Source organism: Zonotrichia albicollis, chromosome 9 (genome assembly GCF_047830755.1).
Source record: "Zonotrichia albicollis isolate bZonAlb1 chromosome 9, bZonAlb1.hap1, whole genome shotgun sequence".
Lineage (NCBI taxonomy): Eukaryota > Metazoa > Chordata > Aves > Passeriformes > Passerellidae > Zonotrichia > Zonotrichia albicollis.
In genome coordinates, this window is record NC_133827.1 from 14,276,264 (window position 1) to 14,292,459 (window position 16,196).

The 16,196-nt window shown below is 50.7% G+C and overlaps 2 protein-coding genes across 2 annotated transcripts in view; one reads left to right on the forward strand and one right to left on the reverse strand.

Annotated features, from left to right (window-relative positions):
• The window catches only part of LOC141730041 (uncharacterized), a 71,726-nt gene extending 71,063 nt beyond the window's left edge, over window positions 1-663 (forward strand). Inside the window, exon 6 of the mRNA XM_074546678.1 lies at window positions 593-663. Coding sequence (XP_074402779.1) covers window positions 593-663 — 71 coding nt within the window. The remainder of the gene's footprint in view (window positions 1-592) is intronic.
• A 151-nt stretch (window positions 664-814) lies between these two features.
• The window catches only part of LOC141730042 (uncharacterized), a 125,455-nt gene continuing 110,073 nt past the window's right edge, over window positions 815-16,196 (reverse strand). The window contains exon 4 of the mRNA XM_074546679.1: window positions 815-1,667. Coding sequence (XP_074402780.1) covers window positions 815-1,667 — 853 coding nt within the window. The remainder of the gene's footprint in view (window positions 1,668-16,196) is intronic.

The window sequence follows — 16,196 nt, forward strand, 5'->3', positions numbered from 1 at the left end:
ATGGGGACGGGAATGGGGACGGGGAAGAGGAATGGGAATGGGGACATGATCGGAAATGGCACCCGGAACTGGAATGGCACAGAGAATGGGGACAGGGACCGGGAATTGGAATATGGGTATAGGACATGGAATATTGAAATGGAAATATGGGAACAGAAGTGGGACCGTGAATAACAGAAGGGGAACAGAGACTTGGAATATGGGAGACGGATAGGGAATGAGATTCCGGCTGGGATGGGAGTGGAACGGTACCAGGGTGACACTAGAATGGGTGGGTGAGAGGGGGTGAAAGCAGGGAGAGGGGGATCCTGGACAGGGGACACTGGCAATCAGGACAAAGGGACACGCAGACAGTTCCAGGGCAGGGGGTCCTTGATCAGCCGCCCCACAACCTTCGCCAGGGTCTCCCAGCACTTCTGCAGCTACTAGGCCTGTTCTGCCCAAAGCCCAGAGCAACCCCCAAGTCACTCCCAGGAACCCTCACCTCCCTTGAACCTAACATGCCCCCAGTCCCCTGGAAGATCCCCCCATGTCCCCATCCATGGCTTATTCCAATGTCTTTATTTTTACCCTGGTTTTGTGTGTTTTGAAGGGACAAACAGAAATGAAAGGAAAATCCAGGCCATGGAGTGCCAGGAAGATGTGAAGCCGCTGGACAGGTGATTTCCAACATGGATAACCGGCCACAGGGATGGCCTGGGCTCTGCTTACTGGGGGTCACTGGGGATTACCCAGGGTGGATCCCTCTGTGGGGGCTGAAGCTGGAGCAGCGCACGAAGCTCTTCCTGCACTTGGGGAACTCACCGTGCTGCCCTTAGTGCTGGCTCTGTTGGTGACTGCTCAAGACAGAGCTCTGAGAGAAGCTCTTCCCACACTCCGGACACTCATAGGGCCTCTCCCCGCTGTGGATGCGCTGGTGGGTGACGAGGGTGGAGTTGTCCCTGAAGCCCTTCCCGCAGTCAGGGCAGCGAAAGGGCCGCTCATCCGTATGAATCCTCTGGTGCCTGACAAGATGAGAGCTGGTCTGAAACCTCTTCCTGCATTTATCACATTCATAGGGCTTCTCCCCAGTGTGGCTCCTCAGGTGGTAGATCAGGTGGGAGCGCTGGCAGAAGCTCTTCCCACACTCCCCACACTCGTAAGACCTCTCGCCAGTGTGGATCCTCTTGTGGACAATCAGGTTCGACTTGTGGGTGAATCTCTTCCCACACTCGGGACACTCATAGGGCCTCTCCCGGGTGTGCATGTGCTGGTGGCTGACAAGGGAGGAGTTGGACTTGAAGCCTTTCCCGCAGTCGGGGCAGAGGAAGGGCCTCTCCTCTGTGTGAGTGTGCTGGTGCCTGAGGAGATCAGAGCTGGTCTGAAACCCCTTTCTGCATTTATCACACTCGTAGGGTTTCTCCCCAGTGTGCCTCCTCATGTGGACAGTCAGGTGGGAGATCCAGCTGAAGCTCTTCCCACACTCCTCACACTTGTAAGACCTCTCCTCGGTGTGGCTCCTCAGGTGGACAATCAGGCAGGAGATCCGTCTGAAGCTCTTCCCACACTCCTCACACTTGTAAGACCTCTCCTCGGTGTGGCTCCTCAGGTGGACAGTCAGGCTGGATCTCCGGCTGAAGCTCTTCCCACACTCCTCACATATATAGGGCCTCTCCCCCGTGTGGATTCTCATGTGGCAGATCAGGTTGGATTTCTGGCTGAAGCTCTTCCCACGTTTCAAGCACTTCTGGGGCTTCTCCTTACCCTGAAGCTGCTCATGGACCACCAGCTCTGAGCTCCAGGCGCCTCCCCGGTCCAGGGTGAGCCTTTCCCCCTCAGATGCCTGAGATCTGCGTTTGCAGCCCCTCCTCATGCGGGATCTCCGGGGTTTTTCCTCCCCGTTGGATTCCTGTGCTGTGGAGCTGCTCAAAACAGCCTCTTCCAAAAGGTTCTGCTGCGGGGATTTGTCCACCCTGGTCTCCATCCTCAGCTCCTGGTCTGGGGGAGGCAGGACAAGGAGAGGATGGGATTTGCCTCCGTGCCACAGGGAAGGACAAGGAGATCCCCCCAGTGCGTCCCCAGCAGGACGGTGTTGGCAGCAGGGTTGTCCTGCAGCCAGGGGCCGTGCTGGGGTGGGAGATGGAGCAGGAGAGAGGGGGAAAGGGACACTGACTTCCTCCTCACCTGCTTGGGGCTGCTGGGCCATCTTCCTCTTCCTCACGACCTCCTCCTCTTGCATCGGGCCAAGGTTTAGAAGCAGGAAAACCTGGCTTGGGGGAAAACAAGGGGTGGGCGCGTTGGGTTTGATGGTCCCGCTGCCTGTCTTGGTGTCTGCTAAGGAAGGCAGAGCCTCCCTTAAAATTGAAAATGTAAACCCCCTCCCTCCAAATTACTATAATTTTGAAATTAAGGGGCTTTCAGGGAAAGATATGGAAATAGGAATAACAGTTCTTTGCTAGGAAAAATAAAATGAAAAATGCAGTAGTAGAAAGAAAACCACTGACAGAGTCAGAATCCAAGCTGACACCCTGTTAGTCAGGGTGTTTGTTGCACTCCAATTAAATGGTGGCTGCAGTCCTCCTGGAGGGACAGATCTGGTTCTGTTGAAGCAGTGGTTCCTGCAGAAGGGTGTAGTTTTCCTCCAAAGGTCCAGTGGTGGTGTAGATAGGTCTGGTCTTCCTCGGCAAATCCAGTGGAGAAGAAACGCTGCTCCTCTGGGAATCCAGTGGGAAAAGCCTGACTGTGGTGCTCCAAATCTCTGAGTATATGCAGATAGGAATGCCTGGCTCCTCCCCATGGGTGGAACATCTACCAATGGGGTGAGGTAATTTTATCAGTCCTGCAGTGAGGCTCAATGGCCCATTAACAGAAGATATCTCCCTGGAGGGCTTGTGGAAGAGATAAAGAAAACTGCCCAATTAACAGAAGATAACTGCCCCACCTCTAGCAGATGGCAATAGAATACATACCCCCACCCACATCTTGCATTTCCAACCTCAGACACTCTCCGTTGCTCTCAGCAGCCCAAAGTGTGATCCCAGTTGCTCCCTTTTAACAGCAGTATGATCCCAGTAACTTCCAACACAATCCAAGTCATGTACCACCATTCCCAGTATGGTCCTAGTATAATCCTAGCTGCTTCCAGTCCATCCCAGTATGGTCCCAGCTGCCTCCAGCTACATCAAAACAATCAGTCCCAGTATGATGTCATTTGCTCTCAGCGTGCTCCCAGTTGCTCACAGCAGCTCCCACTCACTCTCAGAATGATTCCAGTCACTTCCAGTATATCACATTAGCCCCTAACATGGTCTCAATTGGCCCGGCAGGTTCCTACTCACTTCCAAAATGATCCCAGGATGATCCCAGTACAGCCCAGTCTCTCCCAGCGATGCCACTTCTGGCATCCCCCAGCCCTGTCTGTGTTCCCCCCTCCCAGATTGCCCGATAGGAGCCCCAGGGGCTGGAAGGCCTCAGCTAGGGTCCCCAGCAAGCCCCAGTGTGGATGTGCAGCCCCCAGTTTTCCCAGTTTGCCTCTCCTTCTCCCCAGGCAGGGTTCTCCTCCTCCTGCTCCTCCCTGCCCCCAGCAGGTGGGAGCAGCCGAGAGCCCCGCACTGCCCATCCCAACCTTTCCTGGCTACATCCCCGCTCCTGCCGCGGGCTGTGAGGGCTGCGGGAACGGGGCAGCAGGTATGGGATGGTGGAGCAGGGAGGGAGAAGCAGCAGGACAAGGGCTGGAGGGAACAAGAGAAGGAGGAGGAGGAGGAGGTGTGGAGGATGAAGAGGAAGAGGAGGAGGACGGGTGGGAGGAAGAGCTGGCTGAGAGAAGGAGAAGTGGGAAGTGGAAGCGGGGGGAACACACGCTCCAGCCCTCGCTTTCTCTGCAGCACTCCCGGACCCTGGGGCATTTCCCCCCCATATCTCAGGTGATCACAGAGGGGGAGCTCAACCAAATATCCTGGGTGCTCCATAGGTGGGTATTTTTTTGGGGATGGGGGCATTTTTGGAGCTCAAAGGACTCCAAAGCTAAGCTGCAAATGCCCATTGGGGAGATTTTGGCGGTGTCCTGGGAGGTTGTTTCTTCGTGGGGAAGGACAGGAGAGGGGAGAACACTGGGACACCGAAGTGTGTAGCCCAGACAGAGGAGACTGCCAGGATTCAGCCTGGAGAGGGGAACACCCTGGCCAGGGGGAAGCCCTGGAGCTCCCCACAGCCTGGAGCAGAGCCAGGGGAAACGGGACCGCTGAGACACCAAGAGCCCCGGCATCGCTAAGAGGGAGCCCAGAGAGGGAGATCTGGGGAACCCCCAGGGGCTGCAGGGAACCCCCAGCAGCACAGAGAAGGGGGAGCCCCAGAAGCCCAAGGTCACAAGAGCAGAGAGGGGCGACCCGTGGCAGCTTGGAGAGGGTGTGGACCCCTGGAGAGGAGAACGCTCAATAGATGCAGGACTCCAAGAAGTCCAAAGTGGAGAGACCAGAGAGGGGCAATTCATGGGGAGCTCTTTTTTGGAATAATCATGAGACATTCAAGTCTTGGCAGCCTTAAGGATGGTATTTCTGAGGGTTTTTCCAACTAAATTTCTTTGGTCTGGAGGTTTTTATGGACACAAAATGTCTGGAGACTTCTAGAGATGGGTTGGGGCAGGAGGAATGCCCAACAAAATGCTCTCATACCTTGTTTTTCTCATTTCCAAACTGCAGCCCAGTCTGTTGCCCTGTCTCTGGGAACACCCACTGGTGTCACCTCGACACATTGTCCCCGCTGCCTGTTGTCGCTCTCTGGTCTGTTCCCAGTGTCATCCCATTCCTAGTGTCCACCGTGCCTGGCATCAGCCCCTGGTCCATGTCCATCTTGTCTTATGTTGCAATGCAAGATGTAACCAGCAGTATGTATTTTATCACCATCTGTTGAAACCAGGTGGAGCAGTGTTCTTTATCACTTTCATGACACATCCCTCCTAATACCAGGGCAGATATTCTCTATTAACGGGCAAGCTGGTAAAACCAGCAGGTTTATTTTATCTCTTTCACAACCCATCATCCCTCCAGGGAGATATCTTCTGTTAATGGGCCATTGAGATTCACTGAATGACTGATAAAATTAATCAGCAGTGGGTGTTCCCAGAGACTGAGCTCAGAGACTGGGCTGAGGTTTGGTAATGAGAAATCCTATTTCCAAGAGAAAAACAAGGTATTGAGAGCATTTTGTTGGGCATTCCTCCTGCCCCAACCCATCCTCTCCTTGTCCTTCCTCCCCCAGACAAGAAGCTGAGGATGAAGAGCAGGGAGGACAAATCCCCACAGCAGAACCTTGTGGAAGAAGTTGTTTTGAGCAGCTCCACAGCACAGGAATCCAACGGGGAGGAAAAACCCCGGAGATCCCGCACGAGGAGGGGCTGCAAACGCAGATCTCAGGGATCTGAGGGGGAAAGGCCCACCCTGGACTGGGGAGGTGCCTGGAGGTCAGAGCTGGTGGTCCATGAGCAGCTTCAGGGTAAGGAGAAGCCCCAGAAGTGCTTGAAACATGGGAAGAGCTTCAGCCAGAAATCCAACCTGATCTGCCACATGAGAATCCACACAGGGGAGAGGCCCTATATATGTGAGGAGTGTGGGAAGAGCTTCAGCCAGAAATCCAACCTGATCTGCCACATGAGAATCCACACGGGGGAGAGGCCCTATATATGTGAGGAGTGTGGGAAGAGCTTCAGCCGGAGATCCAACCTGATTGTCCACCTGAGGAGCCACATCAAGGAGAGGTCTTACAAGTGTGAGGAGTGTGGGAAGAGCTTCAGCCAGATCTCCCACCTGACCGTCCACATGAGGAGGCACACTGGGCAGAAACCGTACGAGTGTGATAAATGCAGAAAGGGGTTTCAGACCAGCTCTGATCTCCTCAGGCACCAGCGCGCTCACACAGAGGAGAGGCCCTTCCTCTGCCCCGACTGCGGGAAAGGCTTCAAGTCCAACTCCTCCCTTGTCAGCCACCAGCACATGCACACCTGGGAGAGGCCCTATGAGTGTCCTGAGTGTGGGAAGAGATCCACCCACGAGTCGAACCTGATTGTCCACAAGAGGATCCACACTGGCGAGAGGTCTTACGAGTGTGGGGAGTGTGGGAAGAGCTTCTGCCAGCGCTCCCACCTGATCTACCACCTGAGGAGCCACACTGGGGAGAAGCCCTATGAGTGTGATAAATGCAGGAAGAGGTTTCATACCAGCTCTCATCTTGTCAGGCACCAGAGGATTCACACGGATGAGCGGCCCTTTCGCTGCCCTTTTCCACCGATACAAATCGAGAAAGGACAGAGGATTGCTCAATTAGTTCCATTGGAACAAATGACTAAATCATTACCCCCACATCAATCACAGTCCAGGGGGAACGGGGCTTTGGCTCAACTGGAGGACTTTGTTAACAATGAGCTTAAACAATCAGCCAAAATGTGCTGTATTGATAGAGTATCAGGGTGACAGGCAAACCTTGGAAGGTTTATTAGGTACTGGCGCAGACTCCAGCATTATCAGCCCGGTTTGCTGGCCCCACAACTGGCCCTTACAGCCAACCACTGTAGCAGTTACCAGGGTTGGAAACTTAACGCTTGCAAGGAAATCACCCATGTTATCAGTAACTATCGACGGAAAAATTTTTTGGAGTGTTTTCTCAGTTGTGCCTTTGCCCCCTACTGTGCAGTGCCTTATTGATCAGGACATTTTGGCTCAAATGGGGGTAGTGCTGACACTACTGAGTACACTAAATGAGTACTCTTTGGGCTAATGGCCATTGCATGGACTTTCCCAATCCCACTCATTTGGAACACGGACACACCAGTGTGGGTTAAGCAATGGCCATTAAAAAGGGAAAGTCTGGAACAAGCACATGTACTAGTACAAGAACAATATGAGCAGGGTCATTTACAGTTGTCAGTAAGCCCATGGAATACACCTATTTTTGTTATTAAAGTATCGTTTGCTACAGGATTTACGGGCTGTAAATGAACAAATGGAGCCTATGGGAGCCTTACAACCAGGTTTGCCTAACCTAGCCATGTTGCCAAAGGACTGGCCACTGTTAATTGTAGATCTTAAGGACTGCTTTTTTATTATTGCTCTTCACCCTCGAGACACTCGGAGGTTTGCATTTACCTTACCAGCTTTAAATAGGGAAGAACCAGACAAGAGATGTGAATGGCTTACTCTCCCACAGGGAATGTGCAACAGCACCCCCTTGTGTCAGCTGTATGTTGACAATGCTTTACAACCTTTGCGACATGCCTGGGCCAAAACAACCATTTATCATTACATGGATGATATTTTCTTTGCACAGCCGCAACCTTTTACAGGTCAACAAATTCAAGAAATACATAAGGCCCTGGAACTACATGGCTTGGTTGCAGCTCCTGAAAAAATTCAGTTATCTGCACCCTGGAAATACTTGGGATGGGCACTTACTGATCAGGTTGGGATCCCCCAGAAATTGCATTTGAATATTAAAACACATACATTGCATGATGCTCAAAAGTTACTTGGTGATCTGCAATGGCTGCACCCTATTGTGGGCATCCCAAATGAGTTGTTAGATGAACTTCGACCTGTACTAAAAGGGACTGACCCAGCATAACCTGTCCATATAACCTCTGAGCAGGTTAAGACACTTCAGCAGATATTGGACTGTGTAACCCAAGGCAGTGTCCGGAGACGAGATCTTAACCTCCCCATACAGCTGACAGTTTGGTGTGGAACTAAATTTTTACTGGGTGCACTCATTCAGCAAAACAGAAAAATGGGGGAGGCGTGGGCCTTAGAATGGATATCTCCTCCACTTCAACAGCATAAAACCCTTCTTCAAAAAATCGAAATTTTGGCTGACCTACTAAAGAAGGGTCGTGAACGGGCATTACAGATTACAGGAAAGGAGCCTGATCAGATATGGGTACCAATGAAGAAAGATACATTGACCTGGTACCTGATAAACAGTGTGGAATTACAAGAGGCCCTGCTGGGAGCTGGAAGCGTGATTGCCACTGATGATATTCCCAATATACCATTGAACTGGATAGGGTGGTGGGGTTGGATTCAATGCCCAAAAAGATCACAGAAGCCCCTGTCAGATGCTTTAACAGCCTACACGGATGCAGGAAGAAAATCAAGAACTACTGCAGTGACCTGGCAGGAAAAGGGACAATGGCACCATCAGATTCTTCAGGCTTCCGAGTGGGATACTTTACAAACGATGGAGCTATTGGCTGTTTGTTGGCCATGATGCATTTTTCGGGGCCCCTCAACATAGTGACAGATTCTTTGTATGTTGCAGGAGTGTGCGAGCGAATAGAGGATGCCTCTATAGAAGAGGTTCAAAATAGGAGATTACATGAACTGTTTATTCAATTACAGAGGGCGATTAAGCTGAGAACACATCCATTTTCTGTTATCCATCTCAGAAGTCACAAATGGGATATTGGTCTGGGAGAGGGTAATGCACGAGCAGATAAGCTAGTCTCAATTACACAAATGACTCCAATTCCCAGGCAGACCATGGCCAGAGAGGCACATTGCATGTTTCACCAAAATGCAAAAGGTCTTCATAGAGAATTTCAGATATCTATGGACGAGGCACAGGCAATAGTCAAAGCCTGTCCCATATGTAGTCATCACAATGGGGGCTGCGGGTTAGGTCTGGCAGTTAACCCAAGAGGGTTGAGTACAAATGAGACCTGGCAAATGGACGTCACACATGTTGCTGAGTTTGGTAGGATGAAGTATGTGCATGTTACTATAGACACCTATAGTCATTTTATATGGGCCACAGCACAGACTGGTGAGAAAGCCGGAAAAGTGGAGAGGCATCTCAGCAGCCGCTTTGCTGTAATGGGAATGCCACAGTGTATTAAGACAGATAACGGGTCTGCCTATTGCAGCAAAAGAATAAAGCAGTTTATGCAAATGTGGGGGATAGAACCTGTGACAGGCATTCCTAATTCCCCAACAGGGCAAGCAATCATAGAAAGAGCTAATGGTACCTTGAAAAGATATCTAGGTAAATACAAGGATATTAGAGAACCTTAAGAAAGACTGTTAAGGTGTTTATTTATTTTAAATCACTTGTGTGTTTTTGGGGAAAGCAAGGTTCCTGCTGTAATTCGCCACTATGTACAGGAGAAAGAAAGTGTAAAGCAAGACGTATGGGTAAAATACAGAGATCCCAAAACAGGACAATGGCAAGGTCCTGCTAAGGTGTTATATTGGGGCCGCGGATATCTTTGTGTTTCTACCCCTACAGGATCCTTATGGGTACCTGCTAAATGGACCCGAGCACCTGTGTTAGATGGAACCACCAGAACTCCATCAACTGAGTGCAGAAGACCGTCAGAGAGTGGAGACGAAGCTGTTGATCATCCTTCGACCAATACTTCTTAAGCTGAAAGGACAGTGTAGTTTGGCTATCGACCGAGCGATTCATCGGTGTAAATCTTTAGATTATATACTAAGCCCGCTTCAAGCACTTTCTATGTTTGAATTTAGAGGGCTTAGGAACCTAGCTAGTATTGATTGTCATAATAGACAGTGTGCTGCATGGGTATTGTTTTTTTGTGGGGGCTGTCAGCAAAGTAAGTGGGTACATCAGACCAAATTACCTGACTTGTGGTGCAGGAACTGTGGATTTTATTGGCAGTTGGGCTCCTGGCAAGCAGAACTCCAGGCCTTTTACAGGATTACCTGGCTTCCAAGGGTTAGAGTTCTATGAATCACCACAACAGAAAATTATTGCATAGTTTAGGTGGGAAACTCAGCATTTAGTTAAACGTGCTTTGGGACAGTCCAAGTCACATATTTTACAGATTAAGTGCGGTAGGGGTATTCCTCTTTCACAGACAAGTATAATAGATCCAATTTCTGCAGATCAAGATCCCAACCAAGCATGGGACAATTGTCTGAGAGACCTAAAGAGGTTAAATCTGGGCAGATCAAGGAGAAAGAAGGGGAAAAGAAAGAAGAGACATTCTTAACGACTTGTGGGAAACATGTTTATCTCTCAAATGTCTGGGTGGTTCAAAGCAGTGCCTGGGGAGACCAGGGTGATGTGGCAAATTTATGCTGTTACCTTGCTAATCCTAACCCTCTTAGCAGACAGTGCAGATGCGGTCGGAAAAGTGAAAACTCATCATGCATGGGCCCCACCTCAGCCTAAGAGTAACATTTGGGTCACGTGGCAAACTTAACTAACCAGGAGGCTATTTGCCTGTCATTACCTTCTCCCGGTAACCCATTTACAACTTGCTTGGTTGGGCTACCAGCAGATCCCTGGCCATGTCCCTCAAGTGTACCCACCTGCAAAACTGACAATCCCAGGACAAGTGTAGATAATTGGGACCAATGGGTTTCTCACTTCCCCATAGCACCACAGGAACCCCAAGAATTGGAGCTGTTAGGTTCAGTGAAGGCAGATGCATGTGTTAATTTTAACCATAGAAGCCAGCTTTCAGCAAAAAACAATTCCACTATTGTAACTTCGAGCATGGATCTGTATTGTAATGCAACAGCTTGGTGCAATCATACCACAGGGAAAGTATCAATCTCATCAAATAACCCTATTCAAGTGCCAGCAGGTTACTTCTTAATCTGTGGGGACTGTGCTTGGCCTGGTGTCCCATTGATGCTGCACAGGGGGGCCATGTACAATTGGCTGGCTTTCTCTGCTTACACCCAATACGTCCATGATATTAAACATGAGCCGCCGCCATCATCGACATAAGAGAATGATCCATGCATTTACTGCTGACTGTAGGGACGATGTATAATTTTGGTCCCCAGGGGCCATAATGGCAGCATCCTTTCTGACTCCAGGGGTGGCAGCTGCAGGTGCCCATGGTGCCCTAAATAAGTTGGGATGCTGGCTTGCAAAGCAAACCAATGCCACCTCTTTGGCACTTTCTAGCCTTTTGCTTGATGTTGATTCTATTTGTCATGCAACGCTTCAGAATAGAGCTGTGATTGACTTTCTTTTACTTGCACAAGGCCATGGCTGTGAAGAATTTGAGGGCATGTGTTGCATGAATCTTTCTGACCATTTGCAGTCCATCCATACCCAGCTCGCAGAATTGTGAAGGTTAACTGGAAACTTACAGGCAGAATCAGGTTTTGGTATTGATGGATGGCTCTCATCGTTAGGCCTGGGATGATGGTTACGTTCTGTTGCTAAAGTTAGCATTTTACTGGGCATTATAGCTCTGTTAGTAGTGTTAAATTTGCCGAGTTTTAGCATTTGCTTACAGAACATGGTGCAAAGGATGATATCTCCTGCATTTAATCAGACTATGCTTGTCCAACAGAAAAACGAGGGAAGTGTGGAGAGCTTTGTGGACAGTTGGCTAGCTGAGAAAGGTCACGTCGACATAATGCCGCTGGTTAAGCTTCAAGGGGACAAGTATAGGAGTCAGTAGTCAGTGTCCAATAACAGGCAAGGACATTGTGCCCCTAGTGCAACAACAGGATAAGGGAGAACAACTTTGGCAGAAATACGAAGAAAAGTTTCAATAAAATATCCACAGGAATGCAGAAGTAAGCGTAGTTGGCTGATAAGTTACTAGCCAATAGTGAGCTCGCCTTTGCAATATGTATGAGCCTCATTAACACTGACATAAAGATGTGTACCCATCAATAAAGTTTGATATTTGCTGATCACTCATATTGCATGCCGCATTTGTCCCGCCGATCCCAACATTCTTATTACTCTTTCTTTTGGTTGCTATTAATAAACTTTTCTTTATACCCTTTTAAAGTTTTGAGCCTGTTTTGCCTTTCTCCTAATCCTATCTCACAGCAGGAAATGAGTAAGTATATTCTAGTGAGTGCACTGGTAATCAGCCAAAACTGAACACACCACATAATTGATGCATTCACCAAGAAATCTCAAATTGGAGAACCAAAACATAAAAGGAAACCTTCCTGATGAACTGCATGAGACCAGAGCGAAATCAAGGCAGAGCCATGGTTTGTCAAGAATTGCTTGATCCTAATGAGCCCCGTGGTGCATTTTGACCTGAGCACTGGAACCTCATGGCCTGAGAGGAGATGGCACAAACCTTTCCAGGAGGAAAAGTTAGGGGAAACACCCAAAGTGTCTCAAAGCATGAATGGGTCATACTGAGGTCCATCCTCAACACAGGCTCCTCATGGACTCTTTGGAGGAGAGATTTGGAGGCCAGGATGGCACAAAAACCTCTCAGAGACACAGTGTGGAAAGGAAAATCCTTAAAAGTACCTAAAAGTATCCTTAAATCCTTAAAATACCTTTAAAAATCTTGAGTACCTCAAAGTATTAATGAGCACCACTAAGTTTCAGTACTAAGCTCTCAAGGGACTCGTTAAAGCAGATAATTGGGGCCATGATTGCACAAACCTCTCCCAGAGTCTGTATCAAAAGGAAAACACCAAGTACCCTAAAATAACTGAAGCACCTTGAAGTATTAATGAGCCCCACTGAGTGTTGTTACTGACAAAGCCTCTCCAGGGACTAATTTAAGCAGATAATTGGAGGCCATGATTGCACAAACCTCTCAGAGACTCCAAGACAAAAGCCAAACCCAAAGTCCTTTCAAAAACCTGCAGTCCCTGCAAGGAGCATGAAGGAGCCCCCAGGGCCATTCCTGAGCAAGGCTCCCCAGGGACTCCTTCCAGCAGATCCTTGAGGCCACTGGGATGTGGGCTAGGGGGGGATGCTGAGAGCAGGACAAGGGGCTGACAGTGCCCAGCCTGGCTGGGGCTGTGCCAGGAGGTCCCAGGGCTTCAGGACAAGGTGTCTCCTCACAGTCCTTGGTGGCACAGACCCTGCTGCTGTGCCCCAGGGCACCAAGACTTGGCTTCTCTTTGTCCCCACCTGCCATCACTGCCTCCAGTTCTCTTCTCTGCCTAGGGCCTGGGGACACTTTCTCAGTTGTGTCCCTCAGTGGGACCCATTAAAAGTCCAAGAAACTTTGGAGCTGGATTCTGCCTTGGAGTTCTGGAGAGGTTTCTTCAGCTCCCTCTCAGGGGCTGATGTTCAGGGCCTGAGCACAAAGCCCCAGAGGCTCATTAAAGTCCTTGTGCTGTGTCTGTGCTGCTGAGCTGGGCTGGGCTCCTGGCACAGAGGCAGCTCCTGGTAACCATGAAGAGCTTCAAAAGCACATTTCTCTTGATGAGCAGCTCTTCTGCCAGCCCAGCAGGGCTGGGGCACTGCCTTCAGCCACCCCGCGCACAGCACAGAGGCACAGAGAGCTTCAATCAGTCAGTGCTGGGAAGGTGCTGAGAAGTGCCTGGGGCAGAATCACTGCCAGCCCTTGGCACAGAAATCTCTGGCTGCAGGACAATGCAGCTGCAGCTCCTGGAGTGATCTCCTAAAGCTGGAACATCCCAAAGCCTACAGACCCTGTGAGTACATTCTCTGATTGTCTCTTGGGCAGAGCAGCCAGGGGTACCCAGGGCTGTCCTGCAGAGCAGGGTCCTGCAGCCCAGGGTGCTGTGCTGGGGCAGGGACTCTGCTGCCTGCCAGGGACAGCTCTCAGCCAGCCCTGGCAGCTGCTCCCAGCACTGGGGGACAAGATGTGGGTGGGAGGAGACAGCTGGTAAGGCTTGGAAGTGTTCTCCTTGTGTGGGGAGGATGCTGCATTGTTCAGGACTGCTCCCAGCATGGCATTTAACTGCAGAACATTTCCAAGTAGATTATACAGGGAGCACAGCAAGGCAGGGGCTTCATAAAAGGGAAAATCCTGCTTTTTTATTCTACTGCTGTGGGTTGCCTTGATGGGAAATTGCACATAGATATTCATCTCTCAGTTCAGGCTGAGGAAAAAAAAAAAAATTCTCTCAGATCTGTATAAAGCAGGCAAAGACAGAAATCAGCACAGGGCCCCTTAGAGGCAGCATCATTGTCGCTTTTCCGACCTCCTCAGGGTTGCTCTGATGTTGCCATCAGAGCCTGCAGAGCTGAAGCTGCACCTCGGCAGTGCCTGAGCTGGGAGGGGTCTGCAGGGCAGAGCTGAGACCCCAGGGCTGGGCTGGGCTCTCGCAGCACTGGCAGGGCCCAGCCCTGGGCACAGGGAAGCAGCTGGCAGGGACAGCTCCAGGCAGCAGAGCCCTGGGCAGGCAGTGGGGGAAAAGTGCCCCCAGGCTGTGCTGGGATATTTAAAGTCCTCTCCAAACTCAAGTGTTCCATGATCAATTTTTTTACAGATTCCAATGCCAAGGCACAGGAAATGTCCAGCAGCAGCTCCATCAGCCATTTCCTCCTGCTGGCACTGGCAGACACGCAGCAGCTGCAGCTCCTGCACTTCTGCCTCTTGCTGGGCATCTCCCTGGCTGCCCTCCTGGGCAACGGCCTCATCATCAGCGACGAAGCCTGCGGCCACCACCTGCACACGCCCATGTTCTTCTTCCTGCTCAACCTGGCCCTCACTGACCTGGGCTCCATCTCCACCACTGTCCCCAAAGCCATGCACAATTCCCTCTGGGACACCAGGAACATCTCCTACACTGGATGTGCTGCTCAGGTCTTTCTGGTTTTCTTCTTTCTTGGATCAGAGTATTACCTCCTGACCATCATGTGCTATGACCGCTATGTGTCCATCTGCAAACCCCTGCACTACGGGACCCTCCTGGGCAGCAGAGCTTGTGCCCACATGGCAGCAGCTGCCTGGGCCAGTGCCTTTCTCACTGCTGTCATGCACACAGCCACGATATTTTCCCTGCCTCTGTGCCATGGCAATGCCCTGGGCCAGTTCTTCTGTGAGGTACCCCAGATCCTCAAGCTCACCTGTTCACACTCAAACCTCAGGGAATTTGGGCTCCTTGGGTTTTCTATCTGTTTGGAATTTGGTTGTTTTGTGTTCATTGTTTTCTCCTATGTGCAGATCTTCAGGGCTGTGCTGAGGATCCCCTCTGAGCAGGGACGGCACAAAGCCTTTTCCACCTGCCTCCCTCACCTGGCCGTGGTCTCTCTGTTCGTCAGCACAGCAGTGTTTGCCTACCTGAAGCCCCCCTCCATGTCCTCCCCATCCTTGGATCTGGCCCTGTCAGTTCTGTACTCGGTGGTGCCTCCAGTCCTGAACCCCCTCGTCTACAGCCTGAGGAACCAGGAGCTCAAGGCTGCAGTGTGGAGACTGATCACTGGATGGTTTTAGGAACATTAAACTGCTGGCCAATTTCTGCCAATCACTTCTACTAAAAGACATCTTTCATACTCCTTGTTGCTTTGGTTGTGGTTTGTTCTTTTTTTCCTTTGTATTAGTTTTTCATATTGTCCACAAAGAAATGTCATTGTTTTTGCCATTTCTCATTTTGTTTCTCTCCACCTTCCCTGTGGCCAGAGACTGTGTCAATGAGGGGCTGCACTCTTGGTGGCTTTAAAGGAACTAAAGGATCTCCCAGCCAATTTTTTTCCAGAGATGCCCTTATGTTCCCTACTCTGGAGTTGAAGCAGCAATGTCTGTGTGCAGAGCTGGGGGCAGATTAGTGTTGGCACAGCAGCTCTGCTCCTGCTGGCCACACCATCCCTGATCCAGGCCAGGAGCCATTGGCCTTCTTGGCCACCTGGGCACACTGCTGGCTCATTTCCAACCTGCTGTCCATCAGTCCCTGCAGGTCCCTTTCTGCCTGGCTGCTGTCCAGCCACTCTGTCCCCAGCCTGTAGCACTGCGGGGGTTGTTGTGGCCAAAGTGCAGGACCCGGCATTTGGACTTGTTAAACCTGACCGTATTGGATTCATCCCCTGGATCCACCTGTCCAAGTAACTGTGCAAAGCCCTCCTATGCTCCCACAGAATCCACACTCACACCCAGCTTGGTGCCATCTGCAATTTGTGAGTGGTGGACTTGATCCCCTCACCCAGATCATCAGTGAAGATATTAAACAGGACTGGGCCCAGCACAGATCCCTGGGGGACACCACCAGTGCCTGGACACCAGCTGAGTGCAGCACCATCCCCACCACTCTCTGGGCCCAGCCTCCAGCCAGCTCTTAAATCTCCCAGCAGGAGGGAACTGCCCAAGCTGTGGGCTGCAGCTTTTCCAGGGAATGCTGTCAGAGACAGTGACAAAGGCTTTGCTGAAGTCCAGGTACTCAACGTTCACAGCCTTTCCCTCATCCACAGGTGGGTCACCTGGTCATAAAAGGAGACCAGCTTGGTCAGGCAGGACCTGCCACCCCTAAATCCACGCTGGCTGGCTCTGACCCCTCGGCCATCTTGTGGGTGCC